The following is a 23,183-nucleotide window of genomic DNA, read 5'->3' as shown; positions in this document are numbered from 1 at the left end:
CTATTTTGTTTAATATATCCTTGTGGGCTAACAATTCAAGACATTTAGGATAATGATGTCTGTCCAATCATTAACATCAAAGAAATTATATATACAGTATTTTTTCCTAGTAAATTAGTAAGTGTTTTGTTGCACCATGGCATAGGCCCTAGAGGAGATGAGTATCTAACCACAATACAACAGAAAATTACAAGATATTTTGACGTAACAGTTTTTGGACTTTGGGACCGAGCAGGTTAACAAAAAAGGGGGAAAGTGTTTGCCCAAAGAAATAAATCAATATGCTCTGCTACTAATAGCTATGCATTGTATTTTAGGATTGAGCCATCAGACACTGACTGACTAAATGGCTTTGGCTATTTCCATTTCCTTCGGAATCACATACTCTCTTGTGTGGAACAGCATACCTACAAAATAAGACTCCCTTTTAAACAATTTTAAGTCTTTTTTAATTGCATTTTTAAGTTTATTGTTTACAAAGGATTGCATAGCTTATAAGTGAAAATACACATGATTCAAGTTAAGGCAAACTGATCAAAATTTAAAACTATAATATATAGATAGGCCCGAGACGATTATATTGAATTATACAGGATAAATAGCCTGAGAATATTATATTTTAAGAAGTAACTCTTAAAGACACTGAAGACTATTTCATTTGTTAACTTGATTTAAAAAGAAAGAATCTATCATAAATCAAAGGTCAAATTTACGCTTTCTCCTGGGTGAATCTCAACCAGATGCGTTTGTTTGATTGTATCATCATATGAAGATGCAGAGACTGCGTAGGTGCCAGGAGAAACTTCAACGTTGATATCCTGCATATAAAATGTACATATCAAGAATTTTCAAATAGAAGGCCTAACTATGTACATGTATTAAATAGTTTCAACTTCTAAAATGTATGTTTAACTATTGGGGTAAGAATTCCCTGTTTAATCTCTTAAACCATATGAACACAAAGATGCATCAACACATCCTCCAAGAAGACAATTGACAAGATCAAGAATACCGACAGTAAGAGGGGCAGGAATGAGGAATTCTGAATACCTGCTTACCCCAGCTCCTGAATACCCTTACCACCCATGCTAATTAGACTATCTGTGGTGGCTGTAAGGAAGAGCAGAATGGCAGCTTTGGGATGCCCAGACAACATCTGGGACCCTAGAGGTATAAGGAGGCCCACTATGGTGCTGACACCAAAGGGGATCACCTCTTTAGGTCACAAGTGCAACGGTGCCACCTCCTTGGCTGCTTATGATGTGGGTTGCTCAATGGTCACTTTTAGGTGACAGTGAGGACCACATAAAGAGCAAGGTTGGATGTGAACAGACACCCATGAGTGAGACCTATGGGTATCTCATGAGTGTTGGCCAGGTGACAGCCAGACTGGTGGTTGAAGAGAAAGGCTCACAAAGGCAAATCAGGTGAATTATATATTTGGGTGGGGTATTTAATGCCTAGATAATTGTAAGGACTTCCTCCTCTTGTAGAATGTGATGTTAATGGTGTGACAGATTTATATTTTTACAAATAATCAGAGGATGACTTATTGATTAGTTGAGTTGGATGTTTGCAAGGCACTTGAGGACAAATTCACCTGCCTCCATGATGACTCAAGACAACACTCCTGATTAGCAAGCGAGCTAAATGTGGGCGGGATGGAACAACTATCGGGTGGATCCACAGTTGGCTACAGAATCATACTCAAAGAGTGATTATCAATGGTTCCTTTTCAAACTGGGGGTGGTAACAAGTGGGGTACTGCAGGGCTCAGTCCTGGGCCCAGTGCTCTTCAACATTTTAATGACTTGGATGATGAGGTGCAGGAAGGATTATCAAATTTGCCGATGATACAAAATTGGGAGGCATAGTTAATACCCTGAAGGACAAACAAAAAAGTGATCTTGATAGGCTGGAGTATTGGGCTGGAAACAACAAATTCAAATTTAACAGGTATAAGTGCAAGGTTCTACACCTAGGAAAAAGAAACCAAATGCACAGTTATAAGATGGGGGATACCTGGCTCATCAATACTACAGGTGAGAAGGATCTTGGAATTGTAGCGAATCACAAGCTGAATATGAGCCAACAGTGTGATGTGGCTGCAAAAAAGGCAAATGCTACTTTAGGTTGCATTAACAGACGTATAGTTTCCAAACTGCATGAAGTACTAGTTCCCCTCTATTCAGCACTGGTTAGACCTCATCTTGAGTACTGTGTCCAGTTCTGGACACTGCACTTTAAGAAGGATGCAGACAAACTGGAACCGGTTCAGAGGAGGGCAACAAGGATGATCAGGGGACTCAAAACAAAGCCCTATGAGGAGAGACTGAAACTGGGCATGCTTAGCCTTGAGAAGAGAAAACTGAGGGGATATATAACACTCTTCAAGTACTTGAGAGGTTGTCACACAGAAGAGGGCCAGGATCTCTTCTTGATCGTCCCAGAGTGCAGGACATGGAATAATGAAATCAAGTTACAGGAAGCCAAATTTGGAATTTAGGAAATTTTTCCTAACTCTTAGAGCAGTACAACAATGGAACCAATTACCTACGGAGGTGATGGGCTCTCCAACACTGGAGGCATTCAAGGGGCAGCTGGACAGCAACCTGTTGGGTATGCTTTAAGTTGGATACCTGCATGGAGCAAGGGGTTGGACTCAATGCCCTTATAGGCCCTTCCAAGTCAGATTTTGTGGGATCAGTTTGAGTTTTTGAGGTCTGAGGAAGGTTCTTGCACTTGTTCAGCTCAGTGCATTCTTGTCCCTTGTGCACCATTGGCTTGTTTGAGGTAGCCAGGTAGGTACACGCGCATGCACACAGTGAGTCCAGGCAAATGTAGGACATGGTAAAAACCCTAAATAACTTGGGACCAGCTTATCTGAAGAAACACCTTCTTCCCATACAGACCTGCATGGTCCCTAATGAAGCCCTGCTGGTTGTGCCACAGCCTGTTGAGGTCTGTCTTGTGGCAACCAGGGTGTGGGCCTTTGTGGTTGTGGTGCTCAGCCTTTGGAACATCCTTTCCTCTGAAACAAGGCAAGCACCTATGGTACTTGCCTTCTGAAACTTACTATAACCTAATTTTTTCCACCCAGGCCTTTGCTGGCCATTAATACCAGTTTGTTGCATTTGCCTTGGCTCCATGAGTCTCCTGAGTTTATTGTATTTCACATTAATTTTACTGTGAACTGCTTTGAGGGGTTTTTTTAAAGGCAGCAGGGACAAGTTTTAAATAATTACATTTATAACAGGTTAATATTGTGGCTAACAAAGAATTGTGATTATGTGCGGGAGTACATTGGTCAAGTGGAGAGTAGGTAGTCACTAGAGTTAGGAGGCACAGTTGCCATGGAATGTAGCTGTGGATTCTTGCACTTAAAAAGCAAGAGTTGTTTGTTAGTTTTATTCTATGGTGCGGCCGCATTTGGAATACTGTGTACAGTTCTGGTCGCCTCATCTCAAAAAGGATATTATAGAGTTGGAAAAGGTTCAGAAGAGGGCAACCAGAATGATCAAGGGGATGGAGCGACTCCCTTACGAGGAAAGGTTGCAGCATTTGGGGCTTTTTAGTTTAGAGAAAAGGCGGGTCAGAGGAGACATGATAGAAGTGTATAAAATTATGCATGGCATTGAGAAAGTGGATAGAGAAAAGTTCTTCTCCCTCTCTCATAATACTAGAACTCGTGGACATTCAAAGAAGCTGAATGTTGGAAGATTCAGGACAGACAAAAGGAAGTACTTCTTTACTCAGCGCATAGTTAAACTATGGAATTTGCTCCCACAAGATGCAGTAATGGCCACCAGCTTGGATGGCTTTAAAAGAAGATTAGACAAATTCATGGAGGACAGGGCTATCAATGGCTACTAGCTATGATGGCTGTGCTCTGCCACCCTAGTCAGAGGCAGCATGCTTCTGAAAACCAGTTGCCGGAAGCCTCAGGAGGGGAGAGTGTTCTTGCACTCGGGTCCTGCTTGTGGGCTTCCCCCAGGCACCTGGTTGGCCACTGTGAGAACAGGATGCTGGACTAGATGGGCCACTGGCCTGATCCAGCAGGCTCTTATGTTCTTATGTTTATTCCACTATTGCCACACACTGTAATTCTTTGTGCAACTGAACACCTGTGCATCAGATTCCTCATAAAACATGTGTATGTGTGCTTCACTTGGACTTATGATCTTTATCATACAAAGTAAGAACAAAATCCACAGAAGCCTTACAATGTAAAAGTGAAATTATACTTGCTTTTGGCTTAGACTTCTTCGCTGGAATTAATGCAGATGCTTCATTATCAAGACATCCAGGTTCTTCCACTATTGGACCATTTTTACTTTCCTAGAAAGAGCAGATATAGTTTATGAAATCTCAGAGTTGGAAGTCACCAAGTGCAGCCTACTCACCAACTTCAAGCGAACAGGCCTAATTCAAATCAACGTACAGCAAGCATTAAGAAGATGCCTGCCATAAAGTGGTTTGAATCCCAGCTTAGACAGAAATCCAAACCCAAGATCTGCTGGGAAGAGCCAGTTAGGATCTGGTGGATCGCCAGCTCAGCTGGGGCGACAGCAGCATAAGTCCCTCATTCCAGCTCAGCTGAAGCTAGTTGAACCAAGACTGGTATAGGTCCCCAAAAAGGGGCATTCTGGGTATGTGGTGGGGGCCTTATGCTGGATCCTAACTCTGTTAACTCAGTCACATGACCTGGCAACCTGGCTGAACTTACACGAGCAAAAAGTGTAATTCAAACTATTTCAAAGGCTCGTTTTCCCTTTGCCAGCAGTATCCTTGCTCCTGAATGGTTTGGGTCTAGCGTAATTTACTCTAGCTTCTAGTTAGGTATTGCTCCCATAAACAGATTTGGTTAATATCACTGAGCAAACTTTTCTTTCAGAACCTGTGGCCCTCCAGATTTTCTTAGACCACAACTTCCATCAGCCCTGACCATTAGCCATGCTGGCTGGGGATGATGGGAATTAGGAGTCCAGCAACATCTGGAGGGCCACAAGTTCCCCACCTCTGGCCTCAGTAGTAGATATTACAGGGTATAGCTACTATCAAGGAATTAGGCTCTAGTAACTTTATAGGGGGGGGGAACATGACATCATGCCATTGCATTCAGTGCTCCCTCACCCACTGCAAGCAGCAATTCGTGAACTGGGAGTGGGGAATGGAGAAATGAATAATGGGATAAAATTCATATTTACTGTTCATAAATGAACTAGGTTTCCAGAGCCTTTATAATTCTGGAAGGATAGGATAGCAGGAGGATGTCCATAGCATGAGATGTCTATACAGATAACAAAATACCCCTTAAGGAGCAGACAATGTTGGAGCATTCTTTAGTATTTCACAAACGAGTACGATGCTTAGAAAGGGTTGATTAAAGGGCCACACAGGAACTCCTTTGAGTCAGTTGACTCTTTGGCCAGAGTCTCTTGGTTTAAAACAGGGGTAGCCCTCCAGATGTAGTCCAACAACATCCAGGGGGCCACAGGTTAGCCATCCCTAGTTTAAAAGGAAAATGGTGTTCAGTACTCTCACCTCATTTTCAAATGCCTTTAGCAAGTTTTCAGATGCTTGCCTGCTGTGGTATCTGAAGATATGTGCAACTTCATATTCTTTGAGCTGAAATGGTGGTACGCAACAATAACAGTTCTGGAGAAGAGTTGATGAAGAAAGGATTACTAAACCAAGAAGTATGAGCATGTCTAAAATAAGGAAATGTCTTACTATGGTGTAGGATTGCAAACAAATCCTCAAAGTAGGCCTGTCCCATGAAGATATGAGCAGCAATTCCCTCCAAGCACACATACCCTAGAGGAGTCTCTGCTGCCACCTGCTGCCTTCAGAAAGACAAATGTGAAAGGACTCACTCAGACAGAGTAACTATAAATCAGGGGTGACGAACCTGTCCAGATGTGGCTGGACTAAGATTTACTAACTACACCTTTTGCATCGTACTCCATGGTGTTGGATTCCTTTTCTGGCAATGGGACGTTTGATATGTCTCTTGGTTCATATTTGGTCCACGCTAATCGCTGCCCTCAGAACTAGCACTTAAAAGTGAGGCGTAATTAAGCAACTGTAGAAATTGGTACTGTGCACAGAAGGAGCCAGCAATCCCAATAAAAGTAAAAAATTAAGAACAGCCTTGTAAATAAGCCCACAAAAACTAGTATGTTTCCAGGTTATGGTCCCAGGTTATGGTCTGAAGGCACATAAGGCTAGCTCGTCAGGTCTGGTCAGTGCCTGGATGGGAGACCGCCTGGGAACCATATGTAAGCCGCCTTGGGTTTCAATCATGAAAAGAAAGGTGGGGTATAAATGTAAATAATAATAATAATAATAATGTTGGCCACTGAGCAGGGAAACCTTAGATATGCAGGCTTCAAACCCCTTACCACACTATTCTTCAACCTTGGGTCCCCAGATGTTATTTGACTACAACTCCCATCATCCTTGGCTATTGGCTAAGCTGGCTGGGGTTGATGGGAGTTGTAGTCTAACAGGTTCAAAGGAGGGCAACAAGGATGATCAGTGGACTAGAAACAAAGCCCTATGAGGAGAGAACTGGGCATGTTTAGCCTTAAGAAGACTGAGGGGAGATATGAAAGCACTCTTCAAGTACTTGAAAGGTTGTCATACAGAGGGGGCCCAAGCTGTCCTCTTGATCATCCCAGTGTGGAGGACACAAAATAATCAGCTCTAGTTACCGGAAGCCAATTTTTGGCTGAACATCAGGAAAATCTTCCTAACTGTTAGAGCAATACAACAATGAAACCAATTACCTAGGGGTTCTCCAACACTGGAGGCATTTGAGAGGCAGCTGGATAGCCATGTGTCGGGTATGCATTGGATTTCCGCATTCAGCAGGGGGGTTGACTCGATGGCCTTACAGGCTGCTTTCAACTCTACTATTCTATGAACATCTGGAGACCCAAAGTTGAATAACAATGCCTTAGCAGAATAGTAAGAAAAAGATTGCCTTCTGCTGAGCAGGCTAGCAGAGGGGCAGATCATTCCATTCCTTTTCCACTAGCCCACTGTGGTCCCCTGTTGGTTGGTCTTTCCTACTTCCACAGCTTCCACAGCAGCAGAGAGGAGGGAAAGCATGATCCATCTCTTCTCTGCCAATGCACTCACTCAGCTGCATAAAACTTCATGCACTTTCTTGCACTGAATTACTCACTGCCTATGGCTAGCAGGTGCGTTGTTAAATACAAGGCTGAAATAAAATATGCCTGAACGTAGACTGGAAAGTGTATGGTCAACACCTGGTGAAACCTCTGAGCTTCTAGGGAAGATGAAGAGAGGGCAAGGGTTCAGTGCCCAGCACAGCTCTTTACCCTCCCTCTTTCATGTTGGACATGAGAAATGAATTATGCAAAATAAAAACTAAGTTATATACTGTATTTTCTGCCCTAGCAACGGGATCGCTGAGGCAGCTAACAGACACGCACGTAGCAGAAATCAACTTTGCTCGATGCTGATTTTGTATTGTATCAGCCCATTAATTTTTGATAATTTAACACAGTATAAAGTGGTATTTCCTAAAATTCAGCTGTAATAAAATGCATGTTTTGCAAGTGCAAGGTCCCAGGTTTAATATATTGCATCTCCAGTCACAGTTAGGAGACACCCCTGCCTTAATCCCTGGAGAGCCACTGCCGGTCAGTGTAGACAGTACTGCGCTAGATGGATCAATGGTCTGACTCAGTATAAGGCAGCTTATACTGTCCCTTAATAATTGCCACTCAAGCTTCTGTACTGACTCCCATCACAGTAGCCATTACCCCCATTTCCCGAAACAGTTTACCTCGCATTCTGCTGAGATGCAGCCCATGTGTTCAGCAACAGAAGCAAAAGCAGCAGCAAGATATGCATCTTCATTATCCCTTTCCTGTTTTCATGACACAAAATGTTCTGTCACTAGGAATCAAACAAGCAACATACAGACAAAAAACAGCAACAGATGTTATGATAAACCATCGTTTTTAATATTGGAATCCACATCGTAAACAATATTGCTGTGATGGGAACAAGCTGTAGTGAGCCGTGGGCTTGTGCTCTTTCTCCAGAGCAGCCACCAAAAAAGTTTGAAAGCTTCTGCTTCTGGTTTTAATTAACCACAGTTTACTGTTCCATCCTGTTAATGGATCAGCTTGTGAGTCTATTCACACACACATGTGAAGCCGTATCTTTCACACATATTCACAGAGGCACAACAGTAGGGATCTCTAATCTGGATACAACTGCCCACTATAGTGCTTACTGCCAATTTAGAAATGCCAATTATTGTCTTGCTTACTTGAAGAAATTAGCAAAAACCAACAAATGTTGTTGCTGTATTTACACAAAATGGTGGGCAATGCATAAAATTATTTTGCTACTTGAAGCACCGATACAGAAATGTAGAGTAATAAGATGGCTAGTTGTTAAAAAAAAATGTTCCAGGCCATCAAAAATTACCATAACCTTATACTTCTGTTGCTGGGTTGGGTAAAGATGGGAGGAGGTTTGCCTGCTACGAAGCAGGTGCTAAGAAACCAGCAGAGTTGCAGTGGTAGGCTGCACCCACCAAAGGGAAAAGCTTGAATGCAAATGACTGGGTTTCAGTTAAGGCAAGGGTTGGAAAACAGCCAGACTAAGGAAGTGAGAATTATGGCAAGGCATTAGGTAGAGACTGGAAAGAGAAGCAAAACACTAATAATTAAGTCTCTTGAGGAAGGGAGAGTGGTCTCCAAAGTTTCACCATGACCTGTATTGGCATGGTTGCAACTGAGTCCCAGGTTCCTTGTAGTGAAATCAATTCACAAACAGATGGAGAAAACTTGCACGTTTCCTCTGCCTTCTGAAAGGACTCTGGCAGTCCGTGATGGGGTGACTGAAGGTAGGCAAGCCTTCCTAGAGAACCCTTAAGCCAAAGTCTGATTTCCACCCTGGATTCCTTAGATCCCAGTTAATAAAATTCCCTAAATAGAAAATGTTTTTCTTATGGGATAGGATTGGCTTTTGCTTTCCACAGAAGTCCTGATTAATCCAAGGAAAATAAACACTCTGAGAGGCAGGTAGTTGAGGAGAGGAGGCAAGGCAAGGGCCTAACTATGGTAGGAGTAGTATGGCTCCTGCAGGCATCCAAGGTTCAGAGCAGACTTGACACAGGATGTGGACAAATTTGGGATCTGCGAGATGCCTAGTTATAAGAAAGAAGCTTTCTGACAAGTGTTAGCTCTAACACAATGGATGCTTACCTTAATAACAGTTCAGGATAGAAAGGCCACTGGATGATAAATTAACTCAAGTACAGAGTCATTATCAGATATATCAACATAGGTTTCCCACCCTAGAGTACAGGGGCTCTGGCTAATTAGAACTCACATGGGTTTCCCTCATGGAGAAAGACAGTGGCACTTTCCCAGGAAATATAGATTTACACTAATCCATTTACTGGGGAAAGATGCTGGAGAAAGCCCTCAAGACCAAAAAGGGGCATATTCTTGCATTCAAAATGGAAAGGAATTAGTTAACCTTACATGTATGTTATTCACATGACTGTTCCTTCCCATAATGCTATGGGAGAATATCTTGTTTAAACCAATGTTACTTTCTCTGTTACTTTGCAATGGCAAGACACTCACTGCTCAGAGCAAAGCCAAAATGGACACATCGTTCCAGGGCATGTGCCACGTTTCAACTGAACTGAGCTTTTCAGGAACTCTCCAGAACTAAAACTGATTAATCTTATATATAGTTTATTGAAACAAGCCAGCTTCAAAAGGTCTGAAGGCACATAAGATCACCACATTGCTGAAGCCAAGTAGGTCTCTGGCTGGACAATGCCTGGATGGGTAACTACCTGGTAACCGCATGTATACTGTATGGGGTTGCATGACAAATGAAAGGCAGGATGCCACTGTAAGAAAACAAACAGATACTATGGTTTGAAGTTTCAAATGAACTGTAGTTAAGCCTAACCACAGTTGGTCAGTGTTTAGATAACATGACAAACCACTGTTATGAGCAGCAGCAAAAGGTTTTGAACAATTCCTTGTGGTTGTTCTGAAGAAGAGGTGAGGGAGAGTACATGAACCCAGGCTCATTCCTGTCATGTTAAACCAAAGTTTATAAGATATTCAAAGCTTGTTATAAGTCATTATCAAGTGCTACCTGCAGCTAGCTGATCAAGGAAACAGAATATTGAAAATTGTGGAAGAATTCTGTTCCACATAACATGATGATTTAATACACACATGTACACAAACCCAAGGGGAGACAGGCTTCCCCTCCCACTACTCCCACTAAATCGTGTGTGTGTGCGCAAAATGGGACACAATCATCAGTGGCAACCCCACATTCTCACACCACATCATGCACTCAGAGAAAGGCTATTTCCTGCAAAGGTTCATAACACAGTAAGCCAGCAGGGTCTTTAAACAAGATGTCACTGTACTTGTTGCCTCCCAGTTAGTCACTATCCTTTCCAACCCTGACAGCATATCAGCTGGCAATAATCAAGTGCTCCTTGGGCAAGTCGGCCAAATTGTCCAATAAGCTTATCATGCTCTAGAGGGAATTACAGCCAAAGAGTCCCCCCCCTCCTGACAGAGTCAGTTACATCAAGCAAGGTTGTTTCATAGTGACCATTTGCACATGTTAGTGCCCACTTGTCTAAGAGCAGAAGAGAACGTCATCAGAGTGTATTTCCGTCTTCAGTGGAGGAAGTGAACAACACCTCACTGCTTCCATCATCATTTACAGTCTGCCCATGTGGCCTACACGTATTTACTCAGAAGCCAAGTCCAGCTGTGTTCAGTGGGGTTTACTTCCAGGTAAGCAAGTGTGGGATTAAAGCCTTGGAGCAGAATTCCCAAACATTTTGGGCCAGAGGGCACATCTAGAAATCTAAAAAACGGCTGTGGGCACGACAAAATGTTGATTTCATAGGAGGAAAAACAGGTGGTGCCCAGAAATATCCCCCTCCAAAGCAGGTAACCGCACACACACCCCAACACAGGCAAAAATTAGACCACCCCCTCAGGCAACACACAACAACCAAAACAATGGACCCTAGCCCAACAACCAAACAATACAGGCAAAACACCTCTCTCCCCCACCTCCAAAAAACCAAAAGCATTCAGGAAATCATGTCCCAGAGTTACTCCGCCAAACTTACTAGGCAGCAACAGGCCCCTTTTCAAAAGTTTACACAGAGGCTGGAAGGCAAAGCACCTGTCTCCAGCTGCTCAGCCCTCTTCGCTTCTTTTCCTGGAAAGATACCTCTGCCTCCTCATGAGGCCCAGAGGCATTCTGAGGAAAGGGAGTTAAGTGGACAGGATGCCCAGATGCCTCCACTTCACTTTCCAGCCTGCCCAGTGGCATTCAAGGTTTAAAAAAAGAAGTCAAAAACCTTGTCGGGGGGGGGAGGGTGTCGGAGGGTGCCATAGGGGATCCCAGTCTTAGAGCATGATTATGAAGTTTAACGGTGAGGAGTGGGGGGATATTGTATCTTTATTTGGTTCTATTTAATTTTTTTTTTCATTTCAGTTCCATTTCTGCTATTTAAATTAATCCTCTTAATCATTTTTGAAGAGAACATTTGAGTGTTTTTCTGGATTATTGCTGCTTCAGAGAAGATCTCAGTCTTATACACTTTGGTGTGGATTGAATACATGGATTTCAGCAAATGTAACAATAAGTGCTTACCTACCATTTGGTTTTACTTGATATTTTCTCTTATTCACAGTCCTATGTTTAGCAGACAGCTGGCAAAAATAACTTTTTTGATGATTCAGGAAAGAAAATGTGGGCAGAAAGGTAGCAGGTAGAAAAGACAGATGGCAAATGTAACAGTAATATGTTCAACTACACATGGGATGAACCTTTGAGAAAAGGCAATATCTACAGTGACAATTATATTTAGCGATCTTTGTAATGAACTAAGTAGCATCCCCAGGGAAGTCATATAAGCAATCTTGCAAGTTTTACAGTAGAAACAGACAATGCTTATCATCTGGCACAGGAGTAGCCAAAGTGGTGGTGTCTTCCACATGATGGTTGGACTCCCAATTCGATCAGCCTCAGCCAGCATGGCCAATGGTTGGGAAGGATGGGAACCCCAATTCATTTGTTAGATAACATTTTCTAATATTTTTGTTGGTGCATTCAGAGTGAAACTAAGCTGGTAATGGTGGGCTGGCATTGCAAATTTAATGGATAAAAGAATCACTCTGTTTAGTGCCATGTGAAATTCCCTGTCTTAATTCCACTTCCAGCTCATAGTGAAACAGCAACATTAGAAGATTCTAACATGGAAGCAGCCTTTTGTTAAAATGCTTACCTGAAAAGTCCTCCTTTGAAATTCAGTAGGCAGCGGCCAGTTCAATTTCCGTGTTCTTGCCCGCTCCAGAACCTCCTGAGCTAGGGTTGCAGTACGTTGCATGCGATAATGGTTCACACTTATGGCACGGGGCTCCATTTCCTGTGTCCTGGCTTTAAAAACCCCAATAAATTTGATCAGTCACAAACTGACAAAAAAAGACAGAGGGAGGAGATCAGGAACAAAGAGGGGACAAAAATTACATTGCTTAACCATCTCCCCAAATATTCAGAATTAGATGTTCATTTCCCAAAAGCTTTTCTGCTCATTTGCCTTGTACAATTCTGTTTCCAAAAAGTCCTGAGATACAAGCAATCACTAAGTGACCTTCTAATCCTGGAAGCTTTTTCTTTTAATCACAGATCTAGGGGGGCTTGCATAGGCAAGGGGGGGAAGTGACACTGTACAAGTTCCAGCACAGATCTTATTATGACTCCACAGTGTCTGCATCAGAGGCTGCCATGGCTGAGCTCCTGCTGATGGCCATAACTCTGCAGGGCCCTGCCCTGTTCATGCTGCTGCTCTTCCTTACCATTCCCATTCCCCTCTCTTTTGCCTGGCAAGCAGCAGTGATGAGGGGGAGCAAAGGAGTTAGTGGCAATGACCTCACTCAGATGCAGTGCTAAGTGATGGTTTATGATTATGTGAACAAGCCTTGGATTTGCATGTTCTCCCTTCCCCTTCTCTGGTGCAGCTGCAAGCTTCCTTCTATTGTTAGTTAATCACTGTTTAGTGTTGCATCCGATACCTAAACTGCAGCTAACCTTAACTATAGTTTAGGGAAACAAGTAAACTTCATAAGCCATCATTTGAAGCTGTCTTATTTCCCTGAAACATTGTTAAGACTAAGCACAGTTTGTTGGGGTTTGGACTGAACACTTAATCATAGTCAGTTAGAAACACAAGTGAAAGTATCTAATATTGTCCTCACAGCCATGCCAAAGGCAGTTTGGGGAAACCAGGTATGTGAAGGATTGTCCACATAACATTAAGACATTGGTATTATGTCTAAGTAAGGCCAATGGCAGCAAGCAGGGAGCCCACTGAGAATGTCTTGCCCATGGGTCCTCCAAAACCTGGAGCTAGCAGTGGCTCTACACACTGCACCCCTAAACCTGGCATGAAATCTCAGCAGTTTCCCATCTGTAAATCCATTGCATTGTGCACAGTTTAGAGAGCCAAGTGCATTATAGTGGACAGAATATAGGTGAGCTGGGAAGAGTTGGTTTCAAGTACTTCACTCAAGGGAAGAGCTGGATGTTATGAGGGACTTAGGAGCTGCTGCTGCTCTACACCATTATACCACCACTCACAGTGTGTACAATAGAGTCAATGACATTATGTCACCACACTGTGTGTGCTCCTGCAAGCCAATGATGCGAGAGGAGTTGCAGGGAAGGTAACACATGCCACACAGATGATGTTATGTTACACAGTCCATTTTCATATCTCAGTTTAATAAGCTGAGATATGAGTGAGCCTTTTGCCCATGCATGTATCAGCTTCACAGGATAAGCAACCACACTGGAAAACTATGGTTACAACTTTCTTAACAAGACACAATATTAAACCATGATCTGGAGTAACAGAATGGGAAGAGGATTTCCAGCTTCACCACCTGCCTTTGGAAGCCTTGTAGGAAGTTGCTGCAGGAGTAGGACTGAGTAGCATTATAGGAGGGGTTTCTAGCAACAAAGTGAAACTGTTGAATTCCCTTCTTATTTTTGATTTCTTGTAATGTTGTTACATTTATAGTATTGAAAAGTTGTTTTTTGTTTCCTGTTCCATTTGCTGTTATGTTACTGTTATTATTGTTCACTTTGTGTTAAGCTGCTTTGAGCACTTTTTTGTGGAAAGGCAGCATACAAGTAAGATGATGACAATTGAGTTGATTTATTATCCTGGCTTGTTCCAAAGCTGGTCAATCACAGGGTGCGTCCAGACGTGGGCTTAAAACTGTAAATGGGACACTGGCAACATCTGTGTGTTGTTGTTTTGACTTACCAGATTTTTTACCAGAAAGGGTAAAATTGGGTTGAAATGGGAAGGAGGACTACTGGCTGGCATTTTAATGACATCAACATCATCTGGATGCCACAGAAAAACTTGCATGCATGAGGAGCACTGGTTCAGCAATAAACACTCATCTGGTAGCACCTAAAGTTTCTTGATGTAGATAAAGCAGGAGAAGTTCGGAGTTAGAGGCTTCTTGAATTGATTGCTCACACCACAAAGGAAGGAGCAAAGGGACTGCATGTGCAGGCAAATGACCCATTCTTATCTCAGCAGAGATATGACCATCCAAACTGGGCCACATGGTATTATAGTAGAACACAATACAAAGTAAGAGAGAAGGTAAGGATGAAACAGAGTGGCAGCAACTCCATGTGTCTTATATATGTCCAGTTAAGTTCCATCCCCACCCACAAAGTTTGCAGAACACTGGGTCAGTCACAGGGTAGAGGCACACCATTCTGTAGGTTTCAGTGTGTCTCCACCTCTCTTTTCTGAAAACAGGGGCACACAAGGCTAGTCAAACCCCACCCCTTTTCACTGCAAAACCTGGTGGGACCAGCTTGAGTGTTTTTTGTTTTTTAATTCGCTTCAAAGAGATCTCAAATTGATTTGCAGATCAACCCATTTCCCTCCAGACCAGTCATGAATGTAACCTTGGCTACAAATTATGGCTTGTGTAGGGTGAGATAAACCACGACCCTGAGTTTAGAAAACACATGAAGGAAATCTACAACTTAGCTCACAACAAAGCAGCAGAACTGGAGAAGGAATGTAGCAGTCATTACCTCCTTTCCAGGAGCTCCCACATTCACGCTATGCCATAGTTTGACTTAGGGTTACATGCAAACCAGCTCATGTTGCCTTAGCCTCTTGCAGAGTTATGGTGGGAATACTGTGTGACAACCTCCAATGTATACCTCTTGGAACAAGGGCAAGATATAAAATAAGATTACACAAGTAATGGGACACTGTACCAAAAGGAATGGGTAACTATTTAGACATGCTTTATTAGCACTTCTTATCAAGTACTTACCACTGGGTGCAGTTCTATACATACGTATCTCAGAATAAGAAATTACTTCTGAGTACACATGTAAGTACATGCATAGGGAATCCTACTCGATCAGACCAAGGCCTATCTAGTCCAGCATCCTGTTCTCATAGTGGCCAACCAGATGCCAATAGGAAACTCACAAGAGGCACCTGAGTCACTCTCACCATTTCTGATACCCAGCAACTGGCATAAGCAGCACTGCTTTGGTTAGCTCCATCATGGAAATGATCCTAGTGTTTTAGTATATTGCACACCAAACCTCCAGGATGAGAGCAAATTTTCTTGCTAATTTTGAATCCTCAGACCCCTTATCTAAAAGATGTGCAGTCATGGTAAAGCTGGAAAAAACTGCATTGCATCTTAGCTACAAAAATTACATGGATCCATTCCTGGATCCATTCCTGGATCCATTCCTGGATCCATCTGAGAACACTATTGCCTAGTTGGTATTCACAAATATCCAAGGCTGAATCCCTTATTTCAGAAAGTCAAGAAGTTATAACTAGGTCAGAGCAGGACAACTCACACTTTCAAACAAACAGATGTTCTTATTATGCCATGTAGTGGAGACCAGCTATTTGGGCTTTTATACTCAAACCTATGACTATGCTGCCCTGATGCACTGTTCATAGATCATAAAAAATGAGGTATGCTGCTAGTCCTTATGATTTCAGAACAAAGGTAAAATATATGCCCATTTAAGGGGTCAACAGCCATCTTTCTGACCCACCTACTTCTAACCCCAAAACCAACTTGAAGTCATATATCATTCCAACAAACAAATATCTGAAACACAGCGAGCAAGCCTTGCTGCTTTACCGTTTGCCTAACTAGCCAACTAAATAGTAAGAGCAGATTCATAATTCTCTAGGGCGACGCTAAGAAAACACGTAGTATATCCCAGGTCAACGAGAAGAAAAAGAAGAGTGTGTTGCGGGCAGGGAAGCGATAAATACAGCCTTCGTCAACCTAGTGCCCGCCAAATGTTTTGGATTACGCATGCCTTCAGCCCCGGCCAGCACAACTATACTGGCGGCAATTGTACTTCAAAACAGCTGGAGGACACTAGGTTAGCGAAGGCTAACTTGACAAATTCCTCAGCGTTAGGAATGTACCAGCTCCACTGAAAGGCGCACATACTCCCTCTACTGGCAAACCAAGGTAACTCACCGTAAGCACACTCCGTTAAGAAGTCAGCAAAGAATAACCCTAACTAGCTGAAGCCCGAAAGAAAAGGAAACCTTAAAAGGGACTACCTCCTGCTTTTTCAAGCCAAACCTTTCACGGGATGCACCAATTACTTAAGGATCAGCCGGTGTGACGTCACGAAGCCCAACTGCTACTGCAGCCGCTCATTTGCTCAGAACTTACACCGACAGCGAGTGCGTCCTTTTCTATTTGACGAATAGCAAATTGTCACGTCACAGTGGGCATACGTGACGATCCGCCTTCTTTCTTTCAGAAAGGAACCTTCTTAAAGCGGTGATTCTAATATCTCTGGTTGGTTGGGCTGAACCGAGCGGGGTTTTTTTCTGAGTAAACCTAAGCAGGCGGCAAGGACTGCAGCCCCGTGCACGCTCCATTCAGAAGTACGTCCCAAGTCACTGAGGCTTACTTCCGAAACACAGGAAACGCTTAAGGCTGCAACCCTTTGCACACTTACTTGGCAGTAAGTCCCATTGATTTCAGCTGCATTTGCTTCTGAGTAAACATGCAGAGAGTCCGGCTGCCCTGTGATTCGAATTGCGGCTTCGAACCTGTATCGCCAGACAACGAGAGAATGGGCACCTAGAACGGATGCGCTTCTCCCTGGGTGTGCTGTAGTGGTGCTGATTTCCCTTGCAGTGCAATCCAATGCATGTTTACTCCGAAATGATTCCACTGTTGTGCAAGAGAGTTTATTTCCCTGTAAGTGTGTTTAGGATTGCGGTCCCCTCCTCTGCAGCAGCTGTGCTTGGACTCATCCGCGGGGGGGGGGGAGAGTGGCAATGTAGCAACGTAGCAACCCGGCTCCAGCATCAAACACAAACGTAGCGTTTAGTTGTTTTATCGGACCAAACTCAAACAATAAATAATATAGAAAAATACCTATCCAAGGCTGTAGTCCCCAAATCACTTATTCCAGTGCCATTTTGGATTGTGAAGTGATTTACTTGACTAAATATGGATTAAGGCTGGGTTGTTAATCTCCAGACTAAAAATCTTCAAGGCAACTCTTTAACATAGGACAGCATTCTTTCAGATGAGATCACTGTTGTCTTGATACTGTTTTTCTATACGTAACTTCTGTTTTGGTTTATCTGTCTATGATTATGAAATACCCTGATCAGACCTCAGTTTTGTGTTTGTTTGTTTTTCGCATATACAATAAAAAAATTAAATGAGTTCACTGTTAAGTAGGTTTGTCAGCTTTTGAATTGCCTCCTGCCTGTTTAACAGGTGTGTCATTTGCAGCAAATGGCAGGTAGCAATGTTTTGATCTATGCCATTGAATGCTCTTCATTCTAGTTTATACATAATAAACTATTTGGTAGTTTATACATATAAAAGTATTTGGTGCAGGCTAATTTCAAGTGCTGATGGTTGTTCTGCTGCCTGCCTGGGACTTTCAAGATTTGGCCAGCCCAAACACTGGCATCGCTCCTGACCAGAAAGTGGGCTGTGTGAATTCAGAACTAGCTCTAAACAGAGGAGAGAGGCTAGAAGAACAGGGTGGGGTTTATTCCAACTCTCTCCCTTGTTTATGTCATATTTGTTTTAATTGTATTTATTATTATTCCTGTCTGTGGAATGCACTCCCCAGTGAGGTCTGTTTGGCACCTTCATTGACATATTTTCAGTGCCAGGCTTTTGACAGACTAGGATGATACTGTTTGTTATCAGTGTGCTGCCAGCTGTATGGGTGGTGGTTGTTGCTGCTGGTTTTTTAAATGAGATAAGAACATAAGAACATAAGAAGAGCCTGCTGGATCAGGCCAGTGGCCCATCTAGTCCAGCATCCTGTTCTCACAGTGGCCAACCAGGTGCCTGGGGGAAGCCCGCAAGCAGGACCCGAGTGCAAGAACACTCTCCCCTCCTGAGGCTTCCGGCAACTGGTTTTCAGAAGCATGCTGCCTCTGACTAGGGTGGCAGAGCACAGCCACCACAGCTAGTAGCCATTGATAGCCCTGTCCTCCATGAATTTGTCTAATCTTCTTTTAAAGCCATCCAAGCTGGTGGCCATTACTGCATCATGTGGGAGCAAATTCCATAGTTTAACTATGCGCTGAGTAAAGAAGTACTTCCTTTTGTCTGTCCTGAATCTTCCAACATTCAGCTTCTTTGAATGTCCACGAGTTCTAGTATTATGAGAGAGGGAGAAGAACTTTTCTCTATCCACTTTCTCAATGCCATGCATAATTTTATACACTTCTATCATGTCTCCTCTGACCCGCCTTTTCTCTAAACTAAAAAGCCCCAAATGCTGCAACCTTTCCTCGTAAGGGAGTCGCTCCATCCCCTTGATCATTCTGGTTGCCCTCTTCTGAACCTTTTCCAACTCTAGAATATCCTTTTTGAGATGAGGCGACCAGAACTGTACATAGTATTCCAAATGTGGCCGCACCATAGATTTATACAACGGCATTATGATATCGGCTGTTTTATTTTCAATACCTTTCCTAATTATCGCTAGCATGGAATTTGCCTTTTTCACAGCTGCCGCACACTGGGTCGACATTTTCATCATACTGTCCACTACAACCCCAAGGTCTCTCTCCTGGTCGGTCACCGCCAGTTCAGACCCCATGAGCGTATATGTGAAATTAAGATTTTTTGCTCCAATATGCATAATTTTACACTTGTTTATATTGAATTGCATTTGCCATTTTTCTGCCCATTCACTCAGTTTAGAGAGGTCTTTTTGGAGCTCTTCGCAATCCCTTTTTGTTTTAACAACCCTGAACAATTTAGTGTCATCAGCAAACTTGGCCACTTCACTGCTCACTCCTAATTCTAGGTCATTAATGAACAAGTTGAAAAGTACAGGTCCCAATACCGATCCTTGAGGGACTCCACTTTCTACAGCCCTCCATTGAGAGAACTGTCCGTTTATTCCTACTCTCTGCTTTCTGCTTCTTAACCAATTCCTTATCCACAAGAGGACCTCTCCTCTTATTCCATGACTGCTAAGCTTCCTCAGAAGCCTTTGGTGAGGTACCTTGTCAAACGCTTTTTGAAAGTCTAAGTACACTATGTCCACTGGATCACCTCTATCTATATGCTTGTTGACACTCTCAAAGAATTCTAATAGGTTACTGAGACAGGACTTTCCCTTGCAGAAGCCATGCTGGCTCTGCTTCAGCAAGGCGTGTTCTTCTATGTGCTTAGTTAATCTAGCTTTAATCATACTTTCTACCAGTTTTCCAGGGACAGAAGTTAAGCTAACCGGCCTGTAATTTCCGGGATCCCCTCTGGATCCCTTTTTGAAGATTGGCGTTACATTTGCCACTTTCCAGTCCTCAGGCACGGAGGAGGACCCAAGGGACAAGTTACATATTTTAGTTAGCAGATCAGCAATTTCACCTTTGAGTTCTTTGAGAACTCTCGGGTGGATGCCATCCGGGCCCGGTGATTTGTCAGTTTTTATATTGTCCATTAAGCTTAGAACTTCCTCTCTCGTTACCACTATTTGTCTCAGTTCCTCAGAATCCCTTCCTGCAAATGTTAGTTCAGGTTCAGGGATCTGCCCTATATCTTCCACTGTGAAGACAGATGCAAAGAATTCATTTAGCTTCTCTGCAATCTCCTTATCGTTCTTTAGTACACCTTTGACTCCTTTATCATCCAAGGGTCTAATTGTCTCCCTAGATGGTCTCCTGCTTTGAATGTATTTATAGAATTTTTTGTTGTTGGTTTTTATGTTCTTAGCAATGTGCTCCTCAAATTCTTTTTTAGCATCCCTTATTGTCTTCTTGCATTTCTTTTGCCAGAGTTTGTGTTCTTTTTTATTTTCTTCCTTTGGACAAGACTTCCATTTTTTGAAGGAAGACTTTTTGCCTCTGAGAGCTTCCTTGACTTTGCTCGTTAACCATGCTGGCATCTTCTTGGCACTGGCGGTACCTTTTCTGATCTGCGGTATGCACTCCAGTTGAGCTTCTAATATAGTGTTTTTAAACAACTTCCAAGCATTTTCGAGTGATGTGACCCTCTGGACTTTGTTTTTCAGCTTTCTTTTTACCAATCCCCTCATTTTTGTGAAGTTTCCTCTTTTGAAGTCAAATGTGACCGTGTTGGATTTTCTTGGCAATTGGCCAGTTACATGTATGTTTAATTTAATAGCACTGTGGTTACTGCTCCCAATCGGTTCAACAACACTTACATCTTGCACCAGGTCCCGGTCCCCACTGAGGATTAAGTCCAGGGTTGCCATCCCTCTGGTTGGTTCCATGACCAACTGGTCTAGGGAATAGTCATTTAGAATATCTAGAAACTTTGCTTCTTTGTCATGACTGGAACACATATGCAGCCAGTCTATGTCCGGGTAGTTGAAGTCACCCATTACTACCACATTTCCTAGTTTGGATGCTTCCTCAATTTCATATCTCATCTCCAGGTCTCCCTGAGCATTTTGATCAGGGGGACGATAGATCGTTCCCAGTATTAAGTCCCTCCTGGGGCATGGTATCACCACCCACAACAATTCTGTGGAGGAGTCTGCCTCTTTTGGGGTTTCGAGCTTGCTGGATTCAATGCCTTCTTTCACGTATAGAGCGACTCCGCCACCAATACGTCCTTCCCTGTCCTTCCGATATAGTTTATATCCAGGGATAACCGTATCCCACTGGTTTTCTCCATTCCACCAGGTCTCCGTTATGCTCACTATATCAATGCTGTCCTCTAAGACCAAGCACTCCAGTTCTCCCATCTTGGTTCGCAGGCTCCTAGCATTAGCGTACAGGCACTTGTAAGCAGTGTCTCTCTTCAAGTGTCTTTGGCACTTGTGGTTAGGCCTGTGGTAATTTTGCTCTTCTGAATTTATATCCTGTGCCCCTGCTCTCACAATGCCTACTTCTAGGCCTACCCCTTTTAAAATTTCATCATTTCTTTGGTTTTTATCCCAGGGGGGAGGTTTATTCCAAACCGGATCTTTCTCAGCTCCTGTCGGGTTTCCCCCCTCAGTCAGTTTAAAAGCTGCTCTGCTACCTTTTTAATTTTAAGTGCCAGCAGTCTGGTTCCATTCTGGTTCAAGTGGAGCCCGTCCCTTTTGTACAGGCCCGGCTTGTCCCAAAATGTTCCCCAGTGCCTAACAAATCCAAACCCTTCCACCTGACACCATTGTCTCATCCACGCATTGAGACTGCAAAGCTGGGCCTGTCTGGCTGGTCCTGCACGTGGAACCTGTAGCATTTCAGAGAAAGCCACCTTGGAGGTCCTGGCTTTAAAGGATCCTACCTAGCAACCTAAATTTTGCTTCCAGGACCTCACGGCTGCATTTCCCCATGTCGTTGGTGCCAACGTGCACCACGACCACTGACTCCTTCCCAGCACTGTCTACCAAACTATCTAAACGACGGGCGATATCCGCAACCTTCGCACCAGGCAGGCAAAACACCTTGCGGTCTACACGCCCATCACACACCCCACTGTCTATGTTCCTAATGATCGAATCACCCACTACAAGGATCCCTCCACCCCATGGAGATATATCCTCGGCACGAGAGGATAGCTGCTCATCCCCCAAGGAATGGGTCCCTTCTAAGGGATCGTTTCCCTCTTCCTCAGCTGGATGCTCTCCTTCCCCGAGACCATCGTTGTCCATGATAGCAGGAGAGCTATCATCGTTGGAGTGGGACACAGTTATAACGTCCCTGAAGGCCTCCTCCACACACCTCTCTGTCTCTCTCAGCTTTTCCAGGTCCGCCACCTTGGCCTCAAGGAAATGAAGTCGTTCCCGGAGAGCCAGGAGCTCATTGCACCGAGAGCACACCCACGACTTCTGTCCAACAGGCAGATAGTCGTACATGCTGCAGGCGGTGCAAAACACTGGAAAGCCCCCACACCCCTGCTGGCTTCTTACCTGCATAGTTTTGTTTAAGGTTTATTACGTCAATGGGTTGGTGACTGCAGTTTAGTTGAGGTCAGGGAACAGACGGGCAGAGTGGGGGGCCCTGGCCTCCTCACCCTGCTGCTGAACTCGCTCTGCTGCTTAACTCGCCTTGATGCTTCGTCAGCTGGGGCTCCCTCTAGCTCGTGGAGCAGGAGATGTAGTAGTTTTTGTTTTTAACAGTGTGGTAAGTCAAAATAATGTCAAAAGTTTTTGCCATTGCTATCACTGGTAGAATTCCATGTCAAAAAAGAGAAGTGTGTATGACTTAATATTTTCCTGAGGTTCTGGCAACAGGGTAACATGTATCTGTCCACACAGTCCTCTGGGTGGAATTTGATTAAATTGTTTTAGGGTCTCTGTGAAGCTGCTGTATGTTTTTGTGTGTAATGACTTCTAGCAATTTTAGTTGTCTTGTTATAGGTTTTATAGTTTTAACTGCTTCTTATTGGTTTGTTTTAATCACCATTTTAAAAAATACCCTGGGATCACTACTTGAAGGATTAGAGGTTCTAATAAATATCAACATACCTGATTTTTTTTTACATTTCCAGCCTATCCAAACTGAGTCCTTAATGCTCCTTATAAATATATGGAGTAGGGTTGCCAGGTTCAGGGCCTGAGACTGATCCTGTATCTTTAGGAGAAGA

General features: G+C 43.4%; 1 protein-coding gene across 1 annotated transcript; it reads right to left on the bottom strand.

Annotated features, from left to right (window-relative positions):
* Positions 1-16,804, bottom strand: AKIP1 (A-kinase interacting protein 1). Its single transcript, XM_061610364.1, has 6 exons — positions 16,620-16,804; positions 12,341-12,492; positions 7,820-7,903; positions 5,545-5,658; positions 4,249-4,338; positions 1-818 (listed from the first exon to the last, which is right to left on the bottom strand). Exons 2-6 carry the CDS (start codon positions 12,476-12,478, stop codon positions 690-692), a joined length of 555 nt encoding a protein of 184 aa, XP_061466348.1. The 5' UTR covers positions 12,479-12,492; positions 16,620-16,804; the 3' UTR covers positions 1-689.
* Positions 16,805-23,183: the final 6,379 nt, after the last annotated feature.

Source organism: Rhineura floridana, chromosome 2 (assembly GCF_030035675.1).
Source record: "Rhineura floridana isolate rRhiFlo1 chromosome 2, rRhiFlo1.hap2, whole genome shotgun sequence".
Lineage (NCBI taxonomy): Eukaryota > Metazoa > Chordata > Lepidosauria > Squamata > Rhineuridae > Rhineura > Rhineura floridana.
Note: the sequence above shows the minus strand (reverse complement) of the source record. Positions and strands in the feature narration are given on the sequence as shown.